Raw genomic sequence first — 26,120 nt, forward strand, 5'->3', positions numbered from 1 at the left:
TTATAATGACACCCTCAGACAATCATTAGCTTGTTATGAGGATTAATTGAGTCAACACACATAAGGTGCATAGTGTGGTGCACTTTATGTGCAACTGGCCTGAGTGTGTGCCCAATAAATGATGGCTGACAGCATTACATTCCCACTTATAGACACTGCTCTGCTCTCAGCCACATGGGATCTGTGTGGCCCTTTGCCTACTAGGAAGCACCTGCCTTAGGGGTGACTAGATTTCAGCAGCTTACATCTCCACTCAAGAGTTCAATGCTGAAACATGATTGTTCCTGGAAAGAGGGGCTCTTCGAGGCATGCAAACCCACAGATGCTGCATCCTCCTTCCTGCGGCCCAAGAGACTTCGTTTACCATCTCAGTTGTCTTGGTCCTTATTTTAAAACTCACTAACAGGTTTCCATTAAGCTAAATTGAAACTAAATACCTCACCAGCTTGCAGTTTCCGTTACTAAAAGGGTAAAAGCTCTTAGTCCCAAAGGAACAGCAGCAATTCACCAACAAATCTTCCTCCAGCTACACTGAATACATTTTAAATCTCTGAGCCTAGTGCAGTGTCTAAAACACACAGAAGGCACACAATAAGTGTTTGTAGCTGAAAAAAGTATTAAAACTTTGAATAGTGGTCTATGCAGGGTAACAGGCACACACACATTGTTGTGGTAGTGCCAATTGATGTGAACTTTTTGTACCAAAGTTTGCAATGTGTACCAAAGTTTAAAATGCATATACCCCTCAACTCAATGGCTCCACTTTCTTGAGTTTTCTTATAGAAATATTCACACCTCGCCGGGCACAGTGGCTCACGCCTGTAATCCCAGCACTTTGGGAGGCCGAAGCGGGTGGATCACGAGGTCAGAAGTTCGAGACCAGTCTGACCAACATGGTGAAACCCTGTCTCTACTAAAAATACAAAAATTAGCCGGACATGATGGCACGTGCTCATAATCCCAGCTACTCAGGAGGCTGAGGCAGGAGAATCACTTGAACCCAGGAGGTGGAGGTTGCAGTGAACCGAGATTGTGCCACTTCACTCCAGCCTGGGTGACAGAGGGAGACTCCGTCTCAAAAAAAAAAAAAAAAGAAAGAAAGAAAGAAAAAAGAAATATTCACATCTCAGGCTGAGTGCAGTGGCTCACGCCTGCACTCCCAGCATTTTGGGAGGCCAAGGCAGGAGGAGCACTTGAGTCCAGGGGTTCAAGACCAGCCTGGGCAACATAGTGAGACTTCATCTCTACAAAAAAATAAACAAAATTAGCCAGGCGTGGTGGTGCATGCCTATAGTCCCAGCTACTCAGAAGGGTGAGGTGGGAGGATCGCTTGAACCCGGGAGGTAGAGGCTGCAGTGAGTTGAGACTGTGCCACTGCATTCCAGCCTGGGCGACAGAACAAGTCCCTGTCTCAAAAAAAGAAAAAAAAAGAAAAGAAATAGTCACACCTGCATAAGATGTATGTACAAAATTGCTTGCTTCGGCTTTATTTGTAATTTTTTAAAATGGAAAAACACAAATATTTGCCAATAGGAGTCTAGGTAAATAAATAACATAAAATAATTACAGCAATTCAATGGGATGTTATGCATATTTTTAAAAGAATAACTATCATACAACATAGTGACTATAGTAAATAACAATGTATTGGACTGGGTGTGGTGGTTTATGCCTGTAGTCCCAGTACTTTGGGAGACCTAGGCAGGAGGAATGCTTGAGTCCAGGAGTTCGAGACCAACCTAGGTTACATAGCAAGATATCCTGACCCCACAAAATTTTTAAAAAATTAGCCAGGTGTAGTGGGGTGTACCAATAGTCTCAGCTACTTGGGAGGCTGAGGTGGGAGGATCACTTGAGCCCAGAAGGTCAAGGCTGCAGTGAGTTGTGATCATGCACTGCACTCCAGCCTGGGCACCAGAGCTAAATCCTGTCTCAAACCAACCAACAAACCTACCCACCAACCAACCAACCAATGTATTGTATTCTTGAAAATTGCTAAGAGAATAGGTTTTAAGTGTTCTCACCCCAAAAAATTATAAATATGCTAGGTAATGCTATGTTAATTAGCTTGATTGGCTGGGTATGGTGGCTCACACCTGTAATCCCAGTATTTTGGGAGGCCGAGGCAGGCGGATCACCTGAGGTCAGGAGTTTGAAATCAGCCTGGCCAACAGGGCGAAACCCCATCGCTACTAAAAATACAAAAATTAGCTAGGCTGGTGGTAGGTACCTGTAATCCCAGTCACTTGGGAGGCTGAGGCAGGAGAATTGCTTGAACCTGGGAGGCGGAGGTTGCAGTGAGCTGACATCATGCCACTGCACTCCAGCCTGGGTGACAGGGTGAGACTCTGTCTCAAAATAATAATAATAATAATAATTAGCTTTATTTAGCCATTCCACAATGTATAAATATTTCAAAATATGTTTTAGATGATATACAATTTTATTTGTCAATTAAAAAATAGTATATTGTTGAAAAAATAAAGTGGAAAGAATGAAGTAAACGTTTATGTATTGCTATGGAAAGCTCTCCAAGGCATATTGTCAAATAAAAAAGCAAGTTACAGGAATAGATGCCCCATCTGTTTACTTTAAGAATATGTGTATATGTATATTTGCATATACATACAAAATTTCTGGAAGAATATATAGAATCTGTTGACAGTGGTTTCTGTCCAGGTAGTGTGACTACAGAATTGTGGGGAAGGGGACTAATACTGTTATATATTCATTGTCCTAATTTTAATTTTTTTTTTTTGAGTCAGGGTCTTACTCCATTGCCAGGCTAGAGTGCAGCAACACAATCACAGCTCACTGCAGCTGTTACCTCCTGGGCTCAAGGGATCCTCCTGCTTCACCCTCCCAAGTAGCTAGGAATACAGGCATGTACCAACAGGCCTGGTTAATTTTTAAATCTTTTGTAGTGGCAGTGTCTCGCTATGTTGCCCAGGCTGGTCTCAAACTTCTGGCCTCAAGTGATCCTCCTGCCTCAGCCTCCCAAAATGCCAGGATTAGAGGCATGAACCACTGTACCCACCCTAATATATTAAATGTGAATATGCATTACTTTTATAATTTCAAATGCTAATTAAGAATGTAAAAATCAACAAGGTACAGTGACATAAATTTTCCTTTCCTATGAATGCAGTGTTAGCACAGTGCTCAGAATGCTGGAAAAGAGAATACAACACCAGCCCCATTCCTCCCTGGAAACACAGGAGGGCAGAAGCCAATTCTACAGGACCCTTCCCAGATAAGGCTGCAGAAGGCCAGAAAGTATAGGATTTAAAAGCTGGAGCTCTCAAATAAGCCTTTGCGGATACCTGGCTCTGCTACGAATTATATGTAAGACGTTGAGCAAGGCGTTTAGTCCCTAAACTTCATTTCCTCATCTGTAAGGGGGAGAAAAATATTAGTGTCCTCCTTATAGAATTGCTGTGAGGATAAAATAAAATAATGTATGAAGAGCACTAACACAGAGCCCAGCATAAAGTAAGCCCTCAAGTACCAGTGGCAATGTAGACATTTTGGTTGTCATTATTTTTATTATTTCGTGTAGTCTGCCATGCAAGGTGATTGAGTTCCATTCTGAGGGCTTAGAATGAATAATTGAATACTATGTTTTCCAGGTCCCAAGAAATCTTATTAGAAAGGAGCCTGTGCATCTCAGGGTGTCACAGCAGAAGGATGACAATAAAAATACTTTCCATTTTTATAGCATCTTTCAGTTTACTAAACATTTTGGAGTATATGATCTTACTTGATCATTATAACAATCTTTTGTGGATGGATGTTTAATCTTGTCAATGCTTTCTGAATCTATTGAGATGTCATCATCATAGGATTTTTCTTCTTTATCTTGTTAATATAAAGAAATATTCTGATTTTTTTTTTTTTTTAACAGAGTCTCACACTGTCGCCCAGGCTGGAGTGCAATGGCATGATCTCAGCTTACTGCAATCTCCTCCTCCCGGATTCAAGCAATTCTCATTCCTCAACCTTCTGACTAGCTGGGGTTACAGGTGCCCACCACCACGCCCAGCTAACTTTTTGTATTTTTTAGTAGAGACAGGGTTTCACTATGTTGGCCAGGCTGGTCTCGAACTCCTGACCTCATGATCTGCCCGCCTCAGCCTCCCAAAGTGCTGGGATTACAGGCGTGAGCCACCAGGCCTGGCCAATACTTTGATTTTTTAATGAGCTAACTTTGTATTCTTGGGATAAACCCCACTTGGTTTGATCTATTATTCTTTTTATATATTGCTGGAACAGATTTGATATTATCTTGTTAAGGCTTTTTCTTTGCATTTATGTTCATGAGGAATATCAGCCTATAATTTTCTACTTGTGCAATGCTTTGATTTTGATATCAGGGTTATAACAGGGTTATTCATAAAATGAATTGGGACTTATTCCCTTATCCTTCATTTTCTGAAAGACTTTGTATAAGATTGGTGTTATTCATTCCTTACATACTTGATACCATTCATCAGTGAAATGATTTGCATCTGGAGTTTCTTTGGGGGATGGTTCTTAATTATGAATTCAATCTCTTAATAGGTATGGAGTATATTCCATTTCTTCTTGTGTCAGTTAAGGTAAACTGCATTTTTCAAAAATTTCATCCATTCCATTTAAGTTGATGAATTTATTGGCATAAGGTTCTCCCTACTATTCCCCTTTCATTCTTTTTAACATCTGTAAGGTCTGTCCTGAAATCTCATTTTTCATTCCTGATACTGGATATTGTGCTTTCTTTGTATCTTGATAAGGCTTCCTAGATTTTATCAACTTTATTATTAATCTTTTCAAATAATCAACTTCTGGCTTTGCTATTATTTTTCTTATTTTTCTCTGAAACTATAAAGTAAGTGGAATTGATGAAATAAATCTTGTTTCTACTTCTTTGGATTTAATTTGCTTATTTTTTTCTATATTCTTAAGATGGAAACTTAGAACACTGATCGCAGGCTGGGCACTGTGGCTTATGCCTGTAATCCCAGCACTTTGGGAGGATGAGGCAGGCAGATCGCTTGATTTTAGGAGTTTGAGACCAGCCTGGCCAACATGGTGAAACCTCGCCTCTACTAAAAAATACTAGAATTAGCCAGGTGTGGTGGCATGCACCTGTAGTCCCATCTACTAAGGAGGCTGAGGCAGAAGGATCACCTGAGCCCAGGGGTGGAAGGTTTCAGTGAGCTGAGATCAGGGCACTACACTCCAGCCTGGGTGACAGAGCAAGACCCTGTCTCAAAAAAACAAAACCAAACAAAACACTGATCTTAAACTTTTTAAAATTTTATTATTTATTTATTTATGACGGAGTCTCGCTCTGTCGCCAGGCTGGAGTGCAGTGGCGCAATCTCGGCTCACTGCAACCTCCGCCTCCCGGGTTCAAGCAATTCTCCTGCCTCAGCCTTCCGAGTAGCTGAGAATACAGGCGCGCGCCACTACGCCCAGCTAATTTTTGTATTTTTAGTAGAGACAGGATTTCACCTTGTTGGCCCGGATGGTCTCGATCTCTTGACCTCGTGATTTGCCGGCCTCGGCCTCCCAAAGTGCTGGGATTACAGGCGTGAGCCACTGCGCCCAGATGATCTTAAACTTTTTTTCTTTTCTTTTCTTTCTCTTTCTTGTGTGTGTGTGTATTTGTGTGTGTGTGTGTGTGTGTGTGTGTGTGGTGGTTGGAGACCAGGAGAGACAGGGTCTCACTCTGTTGCCGAGGCTGGAGTGCAGTGACACAATCATAGCTCACTGCAGCGTTTACTTCATGGGCTTAAGCGATCTTCCCACCTCAGCCTCCCAAGTAGCTGGGAGTACAGGTAAATGCCACTACACCCAGCTAATTTTTTCTTTTTCTTTCTTTTTTTTTTTTTTGTAGAGAAGGGGTCTCACTATGTTGCCTAGTCTGGTCTCACACACTTGGGCTCAAGTGATCCACCCACCTCAGCCTTCCAAAGTGCTGGGATTACAGGCATGAGCCACCACACTTAGCCTTTTTTTTTTTCTAATACAGCATTTAAAACTATACCTTTCTATCAAGCACAATTCTAGCAACACCTCACAATTTTTGTATGTTTTATTTTCATTACAATTAAAAATATTTTCTAATTTCCTTTATGATTTTCTTGACCTATAGGTTATTTAGAAGTATTCTTTAATTTCTAAATACCCAGAGATTTTAAAGATATTATTTACTTCTATTTTGTTCAAACTACTCTTAATATGCTGAGATTCTTTTTTGGCAAGGATGAATGTTGAATTTGAATTAAGTTAAACTGTAAGATTTTAATCTTTTAAAATGCATTTGAATTTATTTTATGTCCCAGTATATGGCTCATCCTTGTGAAAATTCTGCAGTTCTTGGGCGTAGTTTTCATTCTACTGTTCTTGAGTGTAGTGTTCTATAAATGTTAATTAGGTCAAGTTGGTTAACAGCACTGTTCAGATCTACCAAGAGAATAATGTTAAAATATCGAATTATCATTATGAATATTTCTACTTCTCCCTTTAGTTGTCATTTTTTTGGTGCTTACATCTTGAAGTTCTTTTGATTCTTATATCTTGAGGCATATACTTTGTGATTTTATGTATCCCTCTTGAATTGACCCTTTGTCATTTTAAAATGGCCCCATTTATCTCTGGGAATACTTCTTGTCTTGAAGACTACTTTGTCTGATAATGACACTCACACAGATTTCGTATGCTTTCCATTTGCATAGTTTATTTTTCCATTCTTTTATTTTCAAACATTCTATGTTTTTACATTTAAAATATATTTCTTGGCCGGGCGCGGTGGCTCAAAATATATTTCTTGTAACAGGCAACATATAGTTGTTTTTTTTCTTTTCCCAGCTACTCAGGAGGCTCAGGAGAATGGCTAGCCTGCAGTGAGCTGATCAACTCTGGAAAAAAAAGGTGAGAGCGAGACTTAATAAAAAAAAAAAAAAAAAAAAAAAAAAAAATGGGCAGGTCTTTTTCTTTTTCCTACCATGTTGCTCTTTGTTTTACCATGTTGCTCTTTTTTCATCTTCTTTTGTTTCTCTGTTCATCTTCTGCCTTCTTTTGTGTTAACTGAAATTTTTTAGTTCTCCATTTTGCTTTCTCTATTGGCTTTTCATATGTGCCTTTTTGTATTTTGTGCATGTGTGGTTGCTCTAAGGATTACAATATGCATCCTGAACTTATCATATTCTATTAAACATAAATATTCACACTTCACAATGTAATAATCTCATAACATGCTAATTCTATTTACCACCACTACTTCATCATTTGCCCTATTGTTGTCACATATTTTATTTCTGTATACAGTATAAGCCCCACTTGACGATATGGTTTTGTTTTGTTTTTTGCTTTAAACAGTCATCTGTCTTTTAAGAAAATTAATAGAAGGGCTGGGCGCAGTGGCTCACGCCTGCAGTCTCAGCACTTTGGGAGGCCGAGACAGTAGGATCACTCGAGGCCAGGAGTTTGAGATAAACCTGGCCAACATGGTGAAACACTGTCTCTACTGAAAATACAAAAAATATTAGCCACTATGGTGGTGAGCATCTGTAATCCCAGCTATTCAGGAGGCTGAGACAGGAGAATTGCTTGAACCAGGGAGACACAGGTTGCAGTGAGCTGAGATCACATCATTGCACTCCAGCCTGGTTGACAGAGTAAGACTCTATCTCAGACAACCAAAAACAACAACAAAAATAAAATTAATAGAACGAAAAAAAGCTAGTCTTTTACCTTTACCCACATATTTACCATTAATGGTACTCTCAGCTTTAGTATATCTGAAAATGTATTTATTTCACCCTCCTTTTTGAGGGGTATTTTTTCTGGATATAGAATTCTGAGTTGATGGTAATTTTCTTTCAGTGCCTTAAATATGTCTTTCCAGGTCAGGCACAGTGGCTTACACCTGTAGTCCCAGCACTTTTGGAGGCTGAGGTAGGATGATCAGTTGATTCCAAGAATTTAAGACCAGCCTTAGTGAGACCCTGTCTCTATATATATTAAAAAAAAATTAGCTGGGCTTGATGGTGCATGCCTGTGGTCCCAGCTACTTTGGAGGCTGAGGCAGGAGGATCACTTGAGCTCAGGAGGTCAAGGCTCCAGTGAGCTGTGAGTACGCCATTGCACTCCAGCCTGGGTGACACTCCAGCCTGGGTGACAAGACTGGGATCCTGTCTCAAAAAAAAAAAAAAAAAAAAAAAAAAAGCCATTCCATTGTCTTTTGGCCTACATTGTTTATGATGAGAAGTTAACCACAATTCATATAATTGTTCCCCTGTATGCAATGTGTCATTTTTCTTTGGCTACTTCCAAGGTTTTAGTTTTATCTTTGGTTTTCAGTAGTTTGACTATGAAAGACCTAGATGTAATTTTATTTGTATTTATCCTGCTTGGGGCTCACTGAGTTTCTGATAGTCCTGTATGTTTTCCACCAAGTTTAGAAAACTTTTGACCATTATTTCTTCAAATATTTTTTCCTCCTCTTTTTCCCTCTGGTATTCCAACTATACACATGTTCCAAATACATATATAATATATTTCATAGCTCACTAAGGCCCTCTCTTTTATTATTATTATTTTTTTAATGGAGCCTCAGTAACAGTGGGCCTGTTTTTTCTTTTTCTTTTCTCTCTTTTTTTGAGACAGGGTCTCACTCTGTCACCCAGACTGCAGTGCAGTGGCGCAGTCACAGCTCACTGCAGCCTTGATCTCCTGGGTTCAAGCTATCCTTCCACTTCAGCCTCCTGTGTAGTGGGACCACAGGGGCATACCACCACGCCTGGCTAATTTTTAATTTTTTTGTAGAGATGAGGTTTTTTTTTTATGTTGCCCAGGTTGGTGTCAAACTTCTGGGCTCAAGTGATCCTTCCATCTCGGCCTCCCAAAGTGCTGGGATTATAGGCATGAGGTACCACACCCAGCCAGGCTCTCTTTTTTACAAGAAAAACCAAACCAAACAAAACAAAACTTTCTTTCTCTCTCTTCTTCAGATTGAATAATTTCCATAGATCCATCTTCACATTCAGCTGTTAGGCCTATCTAAAGAATTTTTTATTTCTGATATTGTATTTTTCTACTGTTTCCATTTTTCTGCTTAGATTCTCCATCTGTGCATCCATTAAAACAGTATTTCCTTTATGTCCATAAATACATTTATAACAGCTGCCTTAAAGACATTGCTTGCTAATTCCAACATCTGGGTTACTCCCTGGTACAATCATGCTCTCCTTTGGATCTACCTCTCTGAGCCATGATCAAGAAATTGTCCTTAGGCAGAGAGCAAGGGTAAATGTGTGACTCACATTGAGTGTTTTCCTTCCCTCAAGAGTCACTGTCCTATGTTATTTATTGTCCAATACCTAAAAATATTAGTGTCATATATTGTGTACAGGCTTACAGCTGTTTACAGTGGGAGGGAAAGTCCAGTGTAGATTTCTGCACCATGGCCAGAATATAAATCCCCTAAATCAAGGTCTTTAAGGTTATATATAAAGTATACTGCATTTTATTTATTTATTTTAGAGACACGTTCTCACTCTGTTGCCCAGGCTGGAGTGCAGTGGTAACAATCATAGCTCACTGGAGTCTTGAACTCCTGGGCTCAAGGGATCCTCCCGCCTCAGCCTTCTGAGTAGCTGGAACTACAGGTGCATGCCACCTGGCTAATTTTTGTATGTGTGTATAGAGATGGGGTCTTGCTATGTTGTCCAGGCTGGTCTCAAACTCCTAGGCTCAAGTGATCCTCCTGCCTCAGCCTCCCAAAGTGCTAGGATTACAGCCATGAGCCATCATGCCCGGCCTGTGTGCTGTATTTTAAAATTCATTGCAGAAATGTGCTATTTTTAAAACCCTACAGTAAAGCATTTTGTAAAGGACAGGACCTTTTGTAATGTAAATATCAGCCCTGAATGAAAGCATTGGACTAGAAGAAATCTGAGGCCCCTTCCTGCACAATTCATGAGAAAGAGATTTACCAGAAACAACACAGAAGTTACTTTAGAGTAAAGCAAGTTATATCTTCCGCTGGAGGAGCTGAGCAAAGAGAATATCTCCTTCTAGCTTTGGTTGCTTAAAGAGCCATAGGATCTTGTCCCTTGCTGACATAGCCTAGCATGAACAGATGAGCTAGGGTCAATCAGATTCCCTCCTTAAGAATTTGAACTAGGACTACCGGGTGAACCAGTAGTTGGATGGAGATATTGATGGAAATGTTTGTGAGGTAGAGAGGTCAGAACAGCCATGATAAGCTGGAAACAGACTAAAATTATGAGGGAGCAGAGACCATGGAAATCTGGCCAGTTGGGAAACAAGAATAAGAATGAAACATAATTGTTAAGAGAAATAGACAGGCCATGAGAGACATAGAGAAAGCAGTTGGTTCCTATACCTGTTTCAGAATCAATTGTTTTCAAATTTCAATTCTAGGTTATCTATGTATTTATAATAACCATCTGTAACTCCCCACATATATACCTTCCCCCTTCTCTCATCCTGTTTTATCTGAGGTAACTTGAGTGAGCCTCTGTTCTTTGTAAGCTAAAGAGCTTAACTCAAGTAATGTGCGTTAGAGTTTGCCAGGTCTGTAAAGGGTAGGAAGAGTAGAGAAGACTTGGGCATTCCATGCAGAAGGAACAAAATAATTAACAAAGACACAGAGGCACAGAAGCAGATGCCTCTCCAAGGAGCAGCAGATTATTTTGTCCATATACACTCCAGTTTGTTCCCAAATAAGATTTGAGGCTGAATACATGACACATTGAGAAAATAAGTAAATGAGCAAATGGATGTGATGTAAGAATAAAAGTAGAAAAATAAGCTTAACATTAGGGATAGGGTCCCTACATAATTAATAGGATTAGGCTACTTTGACTAGGATGAAAGAGGCATGAATTGCTTCTTCTGCAGGCCAAGAAAGAAAAGTTAGTGTTCAGGGTAGCATAGTACAGACCTTCTCATCACTCATTTATTCACTCATCAACTAACTCATTCAGTCATTATTCATTCATCCAGCATTTATTAAGCATCTACTATGTGCCAGGTCCTTGGATGACAGCTAAAGAGGAACCAAGATTGAGCTGGTTCTCACACCCAGGGTTCTCAATCTAGGAGGTGAGACAAATGGAGGACATAAATCCACCATGTAAACCAGAATCCAGTGACTCTATGAGTAGAACAAAGTGTTGCAAGACTCAAACCAGAGAAACTAAAGTTACAACAGCTTTGTCCTTTGCTTGCCTCTTGCATACAACTCTGTCAGTGCTCAGTGACTGCAAAGATTGAACACTTGACACAAATTTCTAACTGGCAGAAAACAATTTCATGTGGCTTGCTCACAGCTGGAGTCAGAGAGTCAACATTACTCCTTAGCATCAACTTGCAGTCTGCAAAGCCCAGCAACAAGCACAAGAGCCCTCTGCCATTATTATTTGAGTACCTGGCATGTATCGAGTGCTAACAATGTGCTAGGCCCCCTAGTACACAGGGGAGGAAAACAAGTTCTGGCCTCAAATGCTCACAGCTGTTTTGTAATCTGATAATTGTGCATGACAAACCTCAGACTCTAACTCTGAAAATAGCATGACTATAATCATAACAAAATGGAACTGCCATTGGCAAAAATTGTTTTCTAGTTATCACTTCCAGAAGGAATTCCATAACACTAGTAGGGGAAAAGAAGAAAAAACTCTCTCAGTTTTCTGCTGCTAAACCTCAAAATTATCATCAACTGCATCCATCCCTTCTCCTGTCCTGTTACAAAGTGTGCCTCCTCCTGTCCACAACATCATCTCCTCTGAGACTTGGCTCTAGTCATTATTTATCTTCCTTCTTTATCTTCAACTTCTCTCTCCATTTAGGATCCTTCCCCTCAGCATTTAATATATTCAAGTCTTTCATCTTAAAAAACAATCTGCCTACATACTCCTTACTGCCTTCTTAGCTTTCAGTTTAGCTTTTCCCTCTGAAATTGTCCTTTCCAAGGTCCCCAATAACTTCCAAGTTATTAAATCTAATAGTTGTATCTTAGTGTTTATCTTCATTGACACTTTAGCAACATGCAACTTGGCTGACCATACAGTTTCACTGAAACACATTCTTCCTTTGACTTCTGGGATATTAGTTTTCCTTGTTGTCTTCTTACTTCTCTGATTATGCCTTCTTATTCTCCATTTTGAACTCTTCTTCTTCTATCCAAACCTTAAAATACTGGTGGTCCCCCCAGAAGTCTTCCCTAATTTCCTGAGAATCAGAACGAAGACCGCCTACCACATGCTTCCATAGAACACTGTGCTACTTCCCCAACCACAGTTGATCATTCATTCAACATTCATCAAGAGCTTCTGAGGTCATCACGGCCACTGTTTTAGGAGCTGAGAACACAGATATAAGCAAAAACATCCACAGGCCCTGCTCTCAAGGAGCTCACAATCTAATGGGAGAGATATACAATAATCAAATAATTACACAAATAAGTGAATAATTACAAACCGTGATGCATGCTATGGAAGAAAGGAACACAGAGCAATGAGACTATATAACAGAGGAAACTTACTCTATCTTCCATAACAGGGCAGGGGGAATTGGGGCAGGTTGTGGGGATTGATTTGGGGGTTGAAATCTTAGGAGTGAGTATATGTGTGAGGGAGGGTATGAAGAGCATTCCAGAAAGAGGGGGCAGCACATAGAACTAAGGTACAGCGATAATGGGAGAAGAGTGGTACAAATTAAGGTATAGAGACCCAAGTAGGTCTTAGGCCCATTCAGGCCTCTGGAGGGATTATCTAAAATTCTGGTCCCTATCCTAAGAGCAATGGGAAGTCACTGAAGTGTTCTGGGTGGGGGATGGCATAATCAGATTGACAGTTTGAAAAGATCACTTTTGATGCAGTGTAGAGAATGGATTGGAAAGGGCACAAGTGAATGAGGGAAGACTAGTTACATGGCTTTTATAGCACTCTTTGGTAAGAGATGATTGTAGGCTGGGCTAGGGAGGTGGCAGTGTATATGAAAAAAGTAGTTTAACTTGAGACATATTTAAGAGGTAAGGGAGTAAAAGATCATATCTAGGGCTTGAGGAATATATGTGTAAGAATGACACTGAGGTCACAGGAGTGAAGCTATCTTACTTTGGACATACAGAAGCACATCAACTTCCCCTAGATTCTGTTCACCTCCTGTCTTTTCATCTACAGATACCAGGCCCCATCACCAGGCTCAAAATCTCTGAATCATCCAAGACTCTCTTTTGGCCTCATGCCCAATCCTGCCCACTCACTCCTACCCTGGTCACCCCTAATCTATATCAATATTTCTAAAAGTATTGCACCATAGGAGCTTCTTGAGAGACCACAAAATTATCCAAAATAAAAGTATTTTCTTTGGCTTTTACAGGAGAATGATGTAAAATTCCAGACTTTGATTTTTTTTTTTATGGTAACCAACTGAGTTATAAAGGGGTACTAAAATTTGTTAGTCATAAACTAAAATTAGCTTTTAACTGGAGTTCACAGAAGATTCTAATTTGGTTTTCTACTAAGAAGTTTGGCTGCCAGGCAATGTTTGGCAATGCTGCAAAGCTCCTCCTGTACATGCATACATGCAGCCAGTTGGCATTCTCACAATTTTCAGGAAGGACGCTTTGCTATTGGGGCATTACAAGTGATGTTTTGAGCTGGTCATGTATGGTTTATGGTGCCTGACATTCATGCATTTTAATTACAAATTATGATTCATGGAGCTCCATAATGACCAATTTAATATGCCATGGGTTATTTGATTAACTCTATGGAATAGGGGAATGTACCTCTTTGACCTTATCTCCTGCCACATTCCCCACTCCCTTCCTTGCTGATCCAGAAGATGTGTAGCAGGCTCCCATCTCGAGGGACTTTATACTTGCTATGCCATCTGTCTGGAATGCTTCCCCTGTCCCCACCGCTTCACCCCACACCCCACCCCCAGATATTGCATAGTTCTTTCATTTCCTTCAGGTCTTTGCTCATGTGCCACCTCTGTGATACCTTCCCTGTTCATCCTATTTAAATGATAATCTTCTGATTCCCTGAACTTCTTTTTTTTTTTTTTTTTTTTTTTTTTTTTTTGAGACAGAGTCTTGCTCTGTCGCCCAGGCTGGGGTGCAGTGGCCGGATCTCAGCTCACTGCAAGCTCCGCCTCCCGGGTTTAGACCATTCTCCTGCCTCAGCCTCCCGAGTAGCTGGGACTACAGGCGCCCGCCACCTCGCCCGGCTAGTTTTTTGTATTTTTTAGTAGAGACGGGGTTTCACCGTGTTAGCCAGGATGGTCTCGATCTCCTGACCTCGTGATCCGCCCGTCTCGGCCTCCCAAAGTGCTGGGATTACAGGCTTGAGCCACCGCGCCCGGCCGATTCCCTGAACTTCTTAGTCTACTTCTCTGATTTAGTTTTCTTCTTGGCATCTATCACCATCTAATATACTATATATTTTACATATTTATTTATTGCCACTTTACCTCCAACTAAAAAATAAGCTCCATGAGAGCAGGGATTTTTGTTTGTTTTGTTTCTTGCTATATCACCGATACCTAGAACAGTACCTAACACAGAGTGTGTACGATAAATAATTACTGCATGAATATTTATACATCAATTTTTTTTTTTTTTTTTTTTTTTTTTTTTTTTTTTTTTTGAGACGGAGTCTCGCTCTGCCGCCCAGGCTGGAGTGCAGTGGCCGGATCTCAGCTCACTGCAAGCTCCGCCTCCCGGGTTCCCGCCATTCTCCTGCCTCAGCCTCCGGAGTAGCTGGGACTACAGGCGCCCGCCACCGCGCCCGGCTAGTTTTTTGTGTTTTTTAGTAGAGACGGGGTTTCACCGTGTTAGCCAGGATGGTCTCGATCTCCTGACCTCGTGATCCGCCCATCTCGGCCTCCCAAAGTGCTGGGATTACAGGCTTGAGCCACCGCGCCCGGCCTATACATCAATATTTTTATCTCTTAGTCTCCAAAACCCATCTCTCAAGGCATGGATATGTATGGTTCAAATTTGAATCATTCACAGCCCTACTGCCAAAGCAGATATAAACATGCACCTGGAAAACCATGCTTACACAGTTACATTTCCTTGTTATAATCCCCCACTAGTCTCCCCATACCAGTTTCACCCCTTCCTATCCTTCAGACACATTCAGATGATAATTTCCAAGAACAATTTAGGGCATTCAGAATTCACATTGAACTCATTTTCTTAGAATTCAATGTATTCCAGGTATTGTGCTAGGCAGAGGGGAATCAACAATGAACAAGACAGACATGATCCTTACCATAACAGAGTTTATAGTCTAGTGGGGATATCACCCTATCCTGCCTCCAGAAAGGGGACTTAATCCTTTGTAGAAGAATATGAATGCCAAGCTTAGACCTGCAGTATGAATAGGATATGAATGAAAGATTTGGGGCAGGGTGGAGTAGAGTAGGTAGAAGCAGACAGAAAAGATTTCAAAAGCTTAGAGGAGATAAACAGTGTGAATATTACTTTCTAGGAAGTGAGGGCAGTTCAGTTTGCTGGGATTGTGGAATTTTCATATAGGTGGTGATTTGAAGTAGGATGGGTAGCAAAGGCAAGATCATGCAGGGTGGCAAAGGCCATACCAAGCAAATTGGACTTTTGGGACTTTATCCTGAGAGCAACAGGGAATCACTAAAAGGTGACCAGTGGAGTGACATGAACAAACGGAATTTAAACTCCTCTCTATCCTCTATCCCTCTATCCCTCACCCCTGGCATCCCAGTCCTACCTACCTCCTCTCTGAAGCCTTTCTGCTGCTCTAACCTGCTGGCCTCTCTCTCCTTCATCCTCAGGGATTCCATCCTCCTTTATTTTTGTATGCCTGTGTTCTGTGTCCCCCATTGAACTGAATTCCCAGAGGACAGGGACAACTTCTCAAACATCTCTAGGACATCCCACACCTGATTAGCACTGACTCAAATTGGTCTTCACTGAGGCAAGAAAATGATGAATACAACCTAGCACAACCCAACCTTTTCTCACACCCCGCACACCAATATTTACTCTGAATTAAAACAACCCTTCCCTCCATAGAGCAGTGCTGATGTGTACGGGGCCAGTTGACCCAGTTTTTTCTGCTTTCTGTCTACTATCACCTCTCTCTGCTCTCATTGTAACTAGTCTCTAATGTCTCCCTAATGGGCTACAGCAACCCATCCCCAAGTTTGTTCAAATTGTAAGTTGCTAGAAAAGACAAATCGAATCTGTAATGACAGAAAGCAGATCTGTGGTTACCTAGGCAGGCCAGGGGTGGGGGATAGGAGGTGGGATGAGGCACAGGGAACTTCTTGGGATAGAGAAAGTATCCTATATCTTGAGTGTGGTGGTGGTTCATACGTGTGTAAATTTGTTAAAATTTGTCAACACGTACAACTAAAATGGTACATTCTATTATACGTAAACCAAACCTCAATAATTTTAAAAGCAAACTGCTGGGGCACGGGGACTCACACCTGTAATCCTAGCATTTTGGGAGTCCTAGGCCTGTGGATCACCTGAGGTCAGGAGTCCAAGACCAGCCTGACCAATATGGTGAAACCCCGTCTCTACTAAAAATACAAAAACTGGCTTGGTGCGGTGGCTCACACCTGTAATCCCAGCACTTTGGGAGGCCGAAGCGGACGGATCACGAGGTCAGGAGATCAAGACCATCGTGGCTAACACAGTGAAACCCTGTCTCTACTAAAAATACAAAAAAATTAATCGGGCGTGGTACAAAAAAATTAGCCGGTTGTGGTGGCAGGCACCTATATTCCCAGCTACTTAGGAGGCTGAGGCAGGAGAATGACGTGAACCCAGGAGGCGGAGCTTGCAGTGAGCCAAGATCGCGCCACTGCACTCCAGCCTGGGCGACAGAACAAGACCTGTCTCCAAAAAAAAAAAAAAAAAAAAAAAAACTAGCCAGGCGTGGTGGCGCATGCCTGTAATCCCAGCTCCTTGGGAGGCTGAGGCAGGAGAATCCCTTGAACCGGGAGGTGGAGGTTGCAGTGAGCCAAGATCGTGCCACTGCACTCCATCCTGGGTGACAAGAGCGAAACTCCGTTTCAAAAATAAAAAATAGGCCGGGCGCGGTGGCTCACGCCTGTAATCCCAGCACTTTGGGAGGCTGAGGCGGGCGGATCACGAGGTCAGGAGATCGAGACCATCCTGACTAACACTGTGAAACCCCGTCTCTACTAAAAAATACAAAAAATTAGCCAGGCGTGGTGGCGGGCGCCTGTAGTCCCAGCTACTCCGGAGGCTGAGGCAGGAGAATGGCGTAAACCCGGGAGGTGGAGCTTGCAGTGAGCCGAGATCGCGCCACTTCACTCCAGCCTGGGAGGCAGAGCGAGACTCAGTCTCAAAAAAATAATAATAATAATAAATAAAAATAAATAAAAAATAAAAAACAGGCCGGGCGCAGTGGCTCAAGCCTGTAATCCCAGCACTTTGGGAGGCCGAGACCGGCTGATCACGAGGTCAGGAGATCGAGACCATCCTGGCTAACACAGTGAAACCCTGTCTCTACTAAAAAATACAAAAAACTAGCCGGGCGAGGTGGCGGACGCCTGTAGTCCCAGCTACTCAGGAGGCTGAGGCAAGAGAATGGTGTAAACCCGGGAGGCGGAGCTTGCAGTGAGCTGAGATCCGGCCACTGCACTCCAGCCTGGGCGACAGAGCGAGACTTCGTCTCAATAAATAAATAAATAAATAAATAAATAATAAATAAAAGCAAACTGCATGTAAATATAGGGTCAGGAGGCTAAAACACAGTACATGAACTTCAACGTAAAGCCCAACCCCGATATAAAATTAGGGCATGTTCTTACAGGACTAGCAGCTTCCCCAAGGCTGCAGAGACCTAAGAAAGTCACGGCCATCTGCTACAGAAGGCCAGGTAAAAGAGGCAGAGGAGCAAAGGCTAACATGGAGGTGGCCAGACCAAAATATGCAAAGTCGTAAGTAGCATGGACACAGATTGGCTCTCTAAACCTCAATATACCTAGACTTGAGTGAGGTAAATCTGGAATAAATAAATAGAAGTCCTGCTTTCCAGAGCTAGAAACTACACATTAGCCAGTGGTAATTCATAAAGGGTTTGGAAAAAGTTCCTGAAGGACTAAGTTGCTTCACCACAGAAGACTCCTTGGGAAACTGGGACTGCCTTGCCTTCCGTGGTGATGCTGAGGAAGAAGGCAGAACTCGGTGCTCAGTGGGTTAAGGGGGGTATGACTCGGGTTTCCTGTGAGAAGGGATGACATCTGTCCAGGTGGTAATCAGAGCATAATGTTCACATAGCTGAATGAATCACAGGAGTGGACCAGGGGCTCGCAGGGAAGAGAGACACATGAGGCTCTAGAAATAGTTGGGGGCGAGTGTCTGGGTTGTGCAGTGTGGGGATGGGGACAGGGATGAGAAAAGGGCCTCTCTCCTCTTCCTCTTTGCCTGCCCTCTTTCTCCTCATAAATCTCCCAGCACAGAAAATAAATCAAACTCCTGCACATAGCCTATCCTGTATTCTGTTTAGTTCTCTTGCGCACCCTCTGTGGGCTCCCAAACAGCAAGGCCTGTGTTCCCACCTAGCCTGGAGCTAAGCACACAGTAAAGGGTTGGATAAAGAATGCCTTTGAGGCTGGGCGCAGTGGCTCACGTGTAATCCCAGAACTTCCGGAGGTCAAGGTAGCGGGATCGCTGGAGCTCAGGAGTTCCAGACGAGCTGGACAACATAGGGAAACCCCGTCTCTACCAAAAATACAAAATTTAGCCGGAAGTGGTGGCCTATGCCTTTGGTCCCAGCTACTCGGGAGGCTGAAGCGGGAGAATCGCTTGCTCTCAGGAGGCAGAGGTTACAGAGAGCTGAGATGGCGCCACTGCACTCCAGCCTGGGCTACAGGGCGAGCCTCTGTCTCAAAAAAAAAAAAAAAAAAAAAAAAAGAAAAAGAAAAAAAAAAAAAAAAAAAATTCCTTTGGGACAAGAATGTGAGGACAAGGAGGAAGGGACTCGTGGGAATGGGGATGGGGGAGTTAAGGAGGATAGACTGGTCAGAATGAGTCCGTGGGGTAAAGTGAAGAGATGGGAATGGTGGATAAAAGGAGAGAGGTAAGAAACAGTGGGTTGGGGTAGTATGGGAGAGGAGGCCAGGATTAGTGGGAAAGAGTAGGACAGAGTCAGAGGTCAGTGGGAGCACTTGCTAGAGGTCACGGGGGTGAGAAGGTTAGGGGTCAACAGATAAAAGATCAAGGATCAGTAGGAGAGGTATGATTAGTGGTCACTGGCGACGACGAAGGTCAGAGGTCATCAGAAGGAAGGTGTGCGTGCGTTACCTGCTTACGAGACTGTTTATGGGGAGCCTTCGCAGAAGCAGGAAGCATCTCAACCCCCGGAGAGTCTACAAAACGCTCCCTCGTCTGAAGACAAAAAGTTCGTCCGTCTCCTTGGCCACACACAAGAAATCTGGACTCTCCACTTCAACTACCAGTCGCAAGTGTTCTTTAGGGACAGCCGTCGTTGTGGGTCCCCGTGCCCTTGCAGGACAGAATCCAACTCCCTGACGCGGTTACCCAGCAACCGCCCGGCAGCCAAGGCGCAGGCGCCTCTGGCGCGCCCAGCCGGCCCGGGAAGGAGGCGGGGTTGGGCGCGCGGTGAGCCAGTCTCCACTAAGCCCCGCCCCCTCAGGAATCGCAGCCGGGCGGTCGCGCGCCTTCGGAACTCCCGCATGTGGGTGGGGCTGGGGTCCCCAGACACCGCCTCCTCATGAATAATGCAAGTCCCGGGCGGTGTCCCGGACCCGGAAGTGGAGTTGCCGAGTCACCGCAGTGGCTGAGCTGCTGACAGGAGGCGGCGGCGGAGTAGGAGGCGAGGCAAGACCTGCGGCTCGGCCCGGCCACAGCCGCGGTAGTGCTAGGCAAGCCCACGGAGTCACGCCGGCTTCAGCCAGTCTGCGAACCTCTCGCCCCCGCCCACCCCTGCATCCGCCCGGCCCCTGCCAGCCCGACTGGTCCGGGAAGGCCTAGTCTGCACCACCCGCCGGGCTCCTGGGGCCGCCGCCCCGCGCGGTCCCGTCGGCGTCCCTGGCCGCGCCCGGCCCCTGGCCCGCTCGCCCGCCGGCACCATGATGGAGGAGATCGACCGGTTCCAGGTGCCCACCGCGCACTCGGAGATGCAGCCGCTGGTGAGGGGGCGGGCGGCTGGCAGGCCAAGGCCGGGAGGGGGCGTCGCTTGAGGGGGAGGGAGGGAATCAGGCCGGGGGGATTGTGCGGAGGGGCGCCATCGGATGGGGCAAAGAGATCCCTGAAAACGTATTGCCGGGGGACGGGGACTTGCAGGACAAGAAAACCGTGGGAGAATATGCTGGATGAGAGCAAAGGGACCTGTAAGGGCGGAGGGCACCGTCGGTGGAGGCAGAGCACCGTCGGATGGAACGGAGGGGGCACAAAGGTGCACACAGCTAGTGGAGGCCCATAGCGGGGGCTGGCGAAGGAACTGTCATGGGGCATCGCCGGCGGCAGGCCCAGGGGGCTGGGATGGGAGGTGGGGAGGCGTTTAATCCTAGAGGCCTGTGATGCTTAGGGCGGGGGAGCCGTCAGGCTAAGAGAGATTGGGAATCAGCTTTTGAAAGAGGAGGGGCCTGCCCGCCTGTCCACTGGATATACGGATAGGAAAGCTGGGCCGGGGCGAGGGACCCAGTGGGGGAAGGTGGTTGGTGCAGAACCTGGGAATTCCATTCTCCGTTGGCGAGCGCGGGCAGTCCAGGCTGGGGGCATCTAAACCGGGAAGGAGAGTACACGGCGACCAGATGGGGAATCGGGGTGCAGATGAGAGTGCTCGGGAACCGACGGGAGAGGAAGTGGGGCCGCGCTGGAGTTGCCTGTGCCCACTGGTTGCGAAGAGCCCCCATCATCTTAGGCCTACGTGCCTGAAGTCCTTGCTGGGCGCGGATCCTGCCGCCTGTCCGCGGTCCCGGAGTCAGGGAGGAATGATGTCATCGCTGCTGGCGCGGAGGGAATAGAAGGGGGAGGGCAACTCGGGTGCACCGAGGGTAGGCCTAAGGGAGACCATGCTTGCTGGCCACCGCCCCGGGGGCTACCTGACCTCGCATGTCTGTCAGGCAACCGGGTGGGAGACGTGGAGGCCTAGCCAGCTCGTATAGTGAAGGGGGAAGAGAAGGAATGTCTAGGCTGTGTTCGCTTTATCCCCCTGGAGCCTGAGCTGGAATTGGAAGGAGGCAAGGTGAGCTACAAACCCGAAAGTGTGGATGCCCCATTTCTCTGAACTGTGCTGGCTGGAGCAGAGCTGAGCTCTCCAAGTTCTGAAGCTCTGCTTCTGTATTAGGCAGGGTGGCCAGAAACAGGTCTACCCTTGGGCCTATAACCCCCTGGCTGACAGATGTGCTTTATAGCTTCCTGGAGGAGTAACCTACCCATTACAGCAGCCAAGATGGGCCTTGGCAGGGACCCATCACCGCCTTTTTGTCACACCTTTTGGGGGATGGTAGAGAGAATTATTAGTGGCCACTTAGCAGGAGACAAAAGGCTTTTTCCCCCTTTCATGACTACTTAGACAGTTCTAAAAGCCAAAACAAAGAAGTTTTACAGAAGCATACAATATTAAACCAGAGAGAGATGTTGCAGGACTTTTTCCTAGACTCATGCCATCATTGGATTATTTGGGAGCCAGAAAATCCTGGAGAGAAGTCCATCCCATGAACTTAAAGAAGGACTTCGGGCTGGCTGAAGAGAATTTTCCTTTCTGAGTTCTCTTTCTAGCTAACCTGGCTTGTCAAACTAGATTGCTCTTCCAGTTCTAAGCATCTAATCAAGAATCAAAATAGAGGGTGGATGAAGGAAGAGGAGGTTCAAATGTGTCAGGAAAAGGAAGCAATGAGTTGTTTCTTGTCTCCCAGCTGGGGTTTCCAAAAAGGGAGGAAATAGCTGTTCAAGCAAAGGGGAGAAGAAATAGAGCCAGCAGGCTCTCTCAATTGTCCTTGGTGCTTCTGTTATTGCCTGAAATTCTGAATAGTGGTTTGGCTGGGTAGAGGACTCTTGAGCTGCTTCCGGTCTGTGTGGACCTGGAGTTGGAGAAGTATCTGTGGCAAGGAGGCACTTAGAAAAGCTCTGACTGCCTTCAGACCCTTTTAACTGCTAAAGTCACCCTTGTCTGCAAGAGAATATATATATATATTTTTTTGAGACAGGGTCCCCCTCTGTCACCCAGGCTAGAGTGCAGTGGCATGATTTTGGCCCACTGCAAACTTCACCTCCTGGATTCAAGTGATTCTCCTACCTTAGCCTCCCAAATAGCTGGGATTATAGGCCCCTGCCACCACACATGGCTAATTTTTGTATTTTTAGTAGAGATGGGGTTTCACCATGTTGGCCAGGCTGGTCTTGAATGCCTGACCTCAATTGGTCTGCCCGCCTCAGCCTCCCAAAATGCTGGGATTACAAGAGTGAGCCGCTATGCCCGGCCTGAGAATACTTTATTGAGGTTGAGTGAGAGCCTTATGGAAATAGCAATATAGTCATCCCTCATTTGAGGGTCATAGACATTGCCCAGCTTCCTGACCTGTGTCCCCAGGTTGTATTCCAGAGGCACCTCAAAAATCCTTAAATCCCCTGTGTATTGTTGACCAGCAGAATCTTGTGTGATGTTTCTTCAGGAGTCTTCATTTTGCGGCATAAAGAATTAAGATAGCCCAGCCTGGGAAACATAGTGACACTCCATCTCTACAAAAATATTTAAAAATTAGCTCAGCATGGTACTGCATGCCTGTAGTACCAGCTACTCAGGAGGCCGAGGCAGGAGGATTGCTTGAGCCCAGGAGGTCGAGGCTGCAGTGAACCATGTTCATACCACTACATCCCAGCCTAGGCAACAGAGCAAGACTCTGTCTCAAAAAAAAAAAAAAAAAAAGAAAGAAAGAAAGAAAGAAAGAAAAAAAAATCAAGATAGCATGTCATAGAGGTAAAGGGCAAAAAAGAGGGCAAAATGGCTCTTTAAGGGTATTTGGATAGGCCGTGAAAACCAGGGTCCCAGGCTCAGACTTAGCTATGACCTATTCCATTTTTTGCCATTTATTGAGACCTCTAGGAAGTCTCTCCTCCTTCCTAGATTGTTTTTTCATGTATGAGATGAAGACAAACTATCTCTTTAAAGTTTAAACAATAGCTCCTCACTCTCCCTTCTAAGAATATCACAGAGACCTGATATCATTGATTCAGCAATTAATTTACTAAATAACTATTGAGCATCTGCTCTGTCCCAAATATTAAACTGAGTATTAAGGATAGAGTGGTTAGCAACACAGACACAGATGTGACCCTGCTCTTGAGCTCACAGTTTATCAAAGTTTGTTTCTCTTGCTCACTCTCTTAGTGTGATCCTCCACTGAGGACAGAGTAGGGGCTGACTCCTTAAGCCCCAAGGGAGCCAGGCAATGCTGGTGTCATCATTGCCCCTTTCTGGACCAAGCTGTATGGATAAAAGCTTGTCACATGGGCACCATCATCAAATAACTCTCCCCATCCCATAGTGATGGGAAGAATCCAGAGGCCATTCCCTACTTGGAAAGATAAACTCTAGGGGGAGCGCGTCTTTATTTTTTAAATTATTTAATTGAAAGAGAAACTCAGGCTTGAAAAGAAGGCCTGGGGGCGTGTCAGAACTGGGAGAGAAGGCAGCCAGCAGATCTGGGTGTTTCCAAGGTGCTAATTTAAGCATTAGATCTCAGCTAGTGGGAGGAAGAGGAGGAGATCCCTGCCCTGTTATTGCTGCTGCTGTTGTCACAGCTGCATGGAGCCTCCTGTCTCTGGTGGGAGTTTGCCTGAAAGGAGTGGCTTCCCTCCTTTCCCCATCACACCAATTATTTAATTGGCCTTGTTGCAACTCAGCAGCTGAACCAGGCCCAGGTCTATCCCTGAGAGGTCCCCGGGGTCTCTTCCTGTCTCCTTTTTTTTTTTTTTTCTTTTGAGACAGAGTCTTGCTCTGTTGCCCAGGCTGGAGTTCAGTGGCGCGATCTCGGCTCACTGCAACCTCTGCCTCCAAGGTTCAAGTGATTCTCCTGTCTCAGCCTCCCGAATAGCTGGGACTACAGGCACATGCTACCACGCCCAGCTAATTTTTGTATTTTTAGTAGAGACGGGGTTTCACCATGTTGGCCAGGATGGTATCGATCTCTTGACCTCATGATCTGCCCGCCTGGCTTCCCAAAGTGCTGGGATTACAGGCGTGAGCCATTGCACTCAGCCTCCTATCTTCTTATGAAATGAGAGCTCCTCTTACAGACCTATCCACTGGACTCCATTCCTGCTGTATCTGTCTCTCAGACAATCCTGAGTGTTTCTGAGCGCAGATTCTCCCAAAGAAACTGCCAGGGATAGGCACATTTTGTGTGTCAGCTCTGTGTCTCAGTCATACACCTCACCGATTTAGAGAAGTTCCAGCAGCCCAAGGCTCTCTGTTGATCAGTTGGATTGAGTTTGGTATATTGTTTGTATGAGCAACACGGATATTGCTCTCTGGCCCTATTGTCTGTCTGCTCAGCTTGTTGGTGTAGCCACACAGTCTATGTCTTCTCTTCTGCTGCAATTGGAGAGGAAGAGAATTGTTGTCAGAAGAACAAATGGAGCTTTTAAGCACTTAATTGTGTCAGGCAACACCCTGTCTCCTGTGCTCTCAGGGACTAAAGAGACTTAAAGAATGGCAAATGGCACCAGACAGGGTCTCTGCACAGCTGAGAGAAATGTTACTCTAGCCTCACTGAAACTAGGTTATTGGTTAACTCATTCGTTTAGTTCACGAGCATCTACTCAGATCAGGTACTTTAAGGATACAGGGACAAGTAAGATCTCTCCAGTGGGTGGCCAAGAGAAGGATGGGCTCAGATGGCTATAGGAAGGTTTTTAGATATATGTCAAAAAGAGTAGAGATCAATGGAGTGTCATGAGAAAGAGTGACACTCTCCTTTGGGAGAGGGTGAGGAATGCTGAGATTTTGACTCTGACTACCTGAGCTTGGGAGGGAGTTTCAGACTCCTACTGCTTCCTGACACTCAGGGATGGATGGGGATGCTTAGGACAGGACATTTAATTCAGTGGGTAGGCCACAGCAGCTCCTGAAAGTGGCAGAGAGAACATTTTAAAGATAGCAAGTAGCCACTGTGGAAAATTGACCTGTATATATTCTATGTTCTTAAGTTGCCTCCTTGCCAGATGACTTTTCAATTTAAGGGTGGATTCTCCTAGTGGGTCCATGTGGCTCATGACCCAGCAGTATTTCTCAGGCTCCTGGGCAGAGGCACCCTTCTTTCCTGCCCTATACTACAAACTGAGGATCAGGTTTGTTCAAGCCTGCAGCTCCTTACTACTCATCTCCTCATCAAACAAGCACCAAATAAGAACCTACTCTCTGCTAGATGTTGTTCTGGGCTCAATAACACAGAATGTTGCTCCAGTGAGATGCACAGCACAGTCCAGAACTCAGATTGAGGCACTACAGAATAGTGAGCACTGCAAGAGAAGAACCAGGCCCAGGAGCACCAAATGAAAGCAGGAAGGGCTCTCATCGAGTGATCAGGGAAGGTTTCACAGAGGCCCTAGGAACTGGCCCTAGGAAGAGTACTAGAAGCTTGGCAGACTGACAAAATGAGGCTAAGCCAAGAAAGGGCATGGAAGAAGAAACAAAAGAGCGCATTTGGAATGAATGAAGAGTTATAATTAAGGGAATAACATGATCAAATCTGAGTTTAGGTTATCACTCCAGTGGTGGATGAGAGATTGGAGATGAGATTGGAAGTTGGAAAACTAGTACAGACCTGGGTGTAATAATTCTGCTAGGAGATGATAAAGGCCTGCAGAAGCAGAGAAACATGGTGGGACAGATACACAAATACTAATAAGGTGGAATAGGCAGGATATGATATCTGTTGGGAGGTGGAATGGAGAGGTAGAGAGTTAAGGATGACTCTTAAGTTTGTGGCATGGACACGTGGATGGAGGAAGAGACCATCACCACCTCAGGAAACTCAGGAGCCCATGTACCTTTTGGTCTCAGGGACTTCTTATAACAGAAAAGGCTGCTGTTTTCCTTTGCTCT

General features: G+C 44.6%; 2 protein-coding genes across 9 annotated transcripts in view; one reads left to right on the top strand and one right to left on the bottom strand.

Moving 5' to 3' along the window:
- The window catches only part of DNAI1 (dynein axonemal intermediate chain 1), a 66,416-nt gene extending 46,765 nt beyond the window's left edge, over positions 1-19,651 (bottom strand). The window contains exon 1 of one of the 2 annotated variants that reach the window (XM_050760761.1): positions 19,352-19,651. In XM_050760761.1, the coding sequence (XP_050616718.1) occupies positions 19,352-19,399 (48 nt within the window). In that variant the 5' untranslated portion in view covers positions 19,400-19,651. The remainder of the gene's footprint in view (positions 1-19,351) is intronic. The other variant, XM_050760760.1, reaches the window with a different exon arrangement.
- A 146-nt stretch (positions 19,652-19,797) lies between these two features.
- FAM219A (family with sequence similarity 219 member A) overlaps positions 19,798-26,120 on the top strand; it is a 59,067-nt gene continuing 52,744 nt past the window's right edge. For 4 of the 7 annotated variants that reach the window (XM_050760847.1, XM_050760848.1, XM_050760851.1 and 1 more), the window contains exon 1: positions 19,798-20,199. In XM_050760847.1, coding sequence (XP_050616804.1) covers positions 20,140-20,199 — 60 coding nt within the window. In that variant the 5' untranslated portion in view covers positions 19,798-20,139. The remainder of the gene's footprint in view (positions 20,200-26,120) is intronic. The other 3 variants (XM_050760849.1, XM_050760850.1, XM_050760853.1) reach the window with 1 other exon arrangement.

This window comes from Macaca thibetana, chromosome 15 (genome assembly GCF_024542745.1).
Source record: "Macaca thibetana thibetana isolate TM-01 chromosome 15, ASM2454274v1, whole genome shotgun sequence".
Lineage (NCBI taxonomy): Eukaryota > Metazoa > Chordata > Mammalia > Primates > Cercopithecidae > Macaca > Macaca thibetana.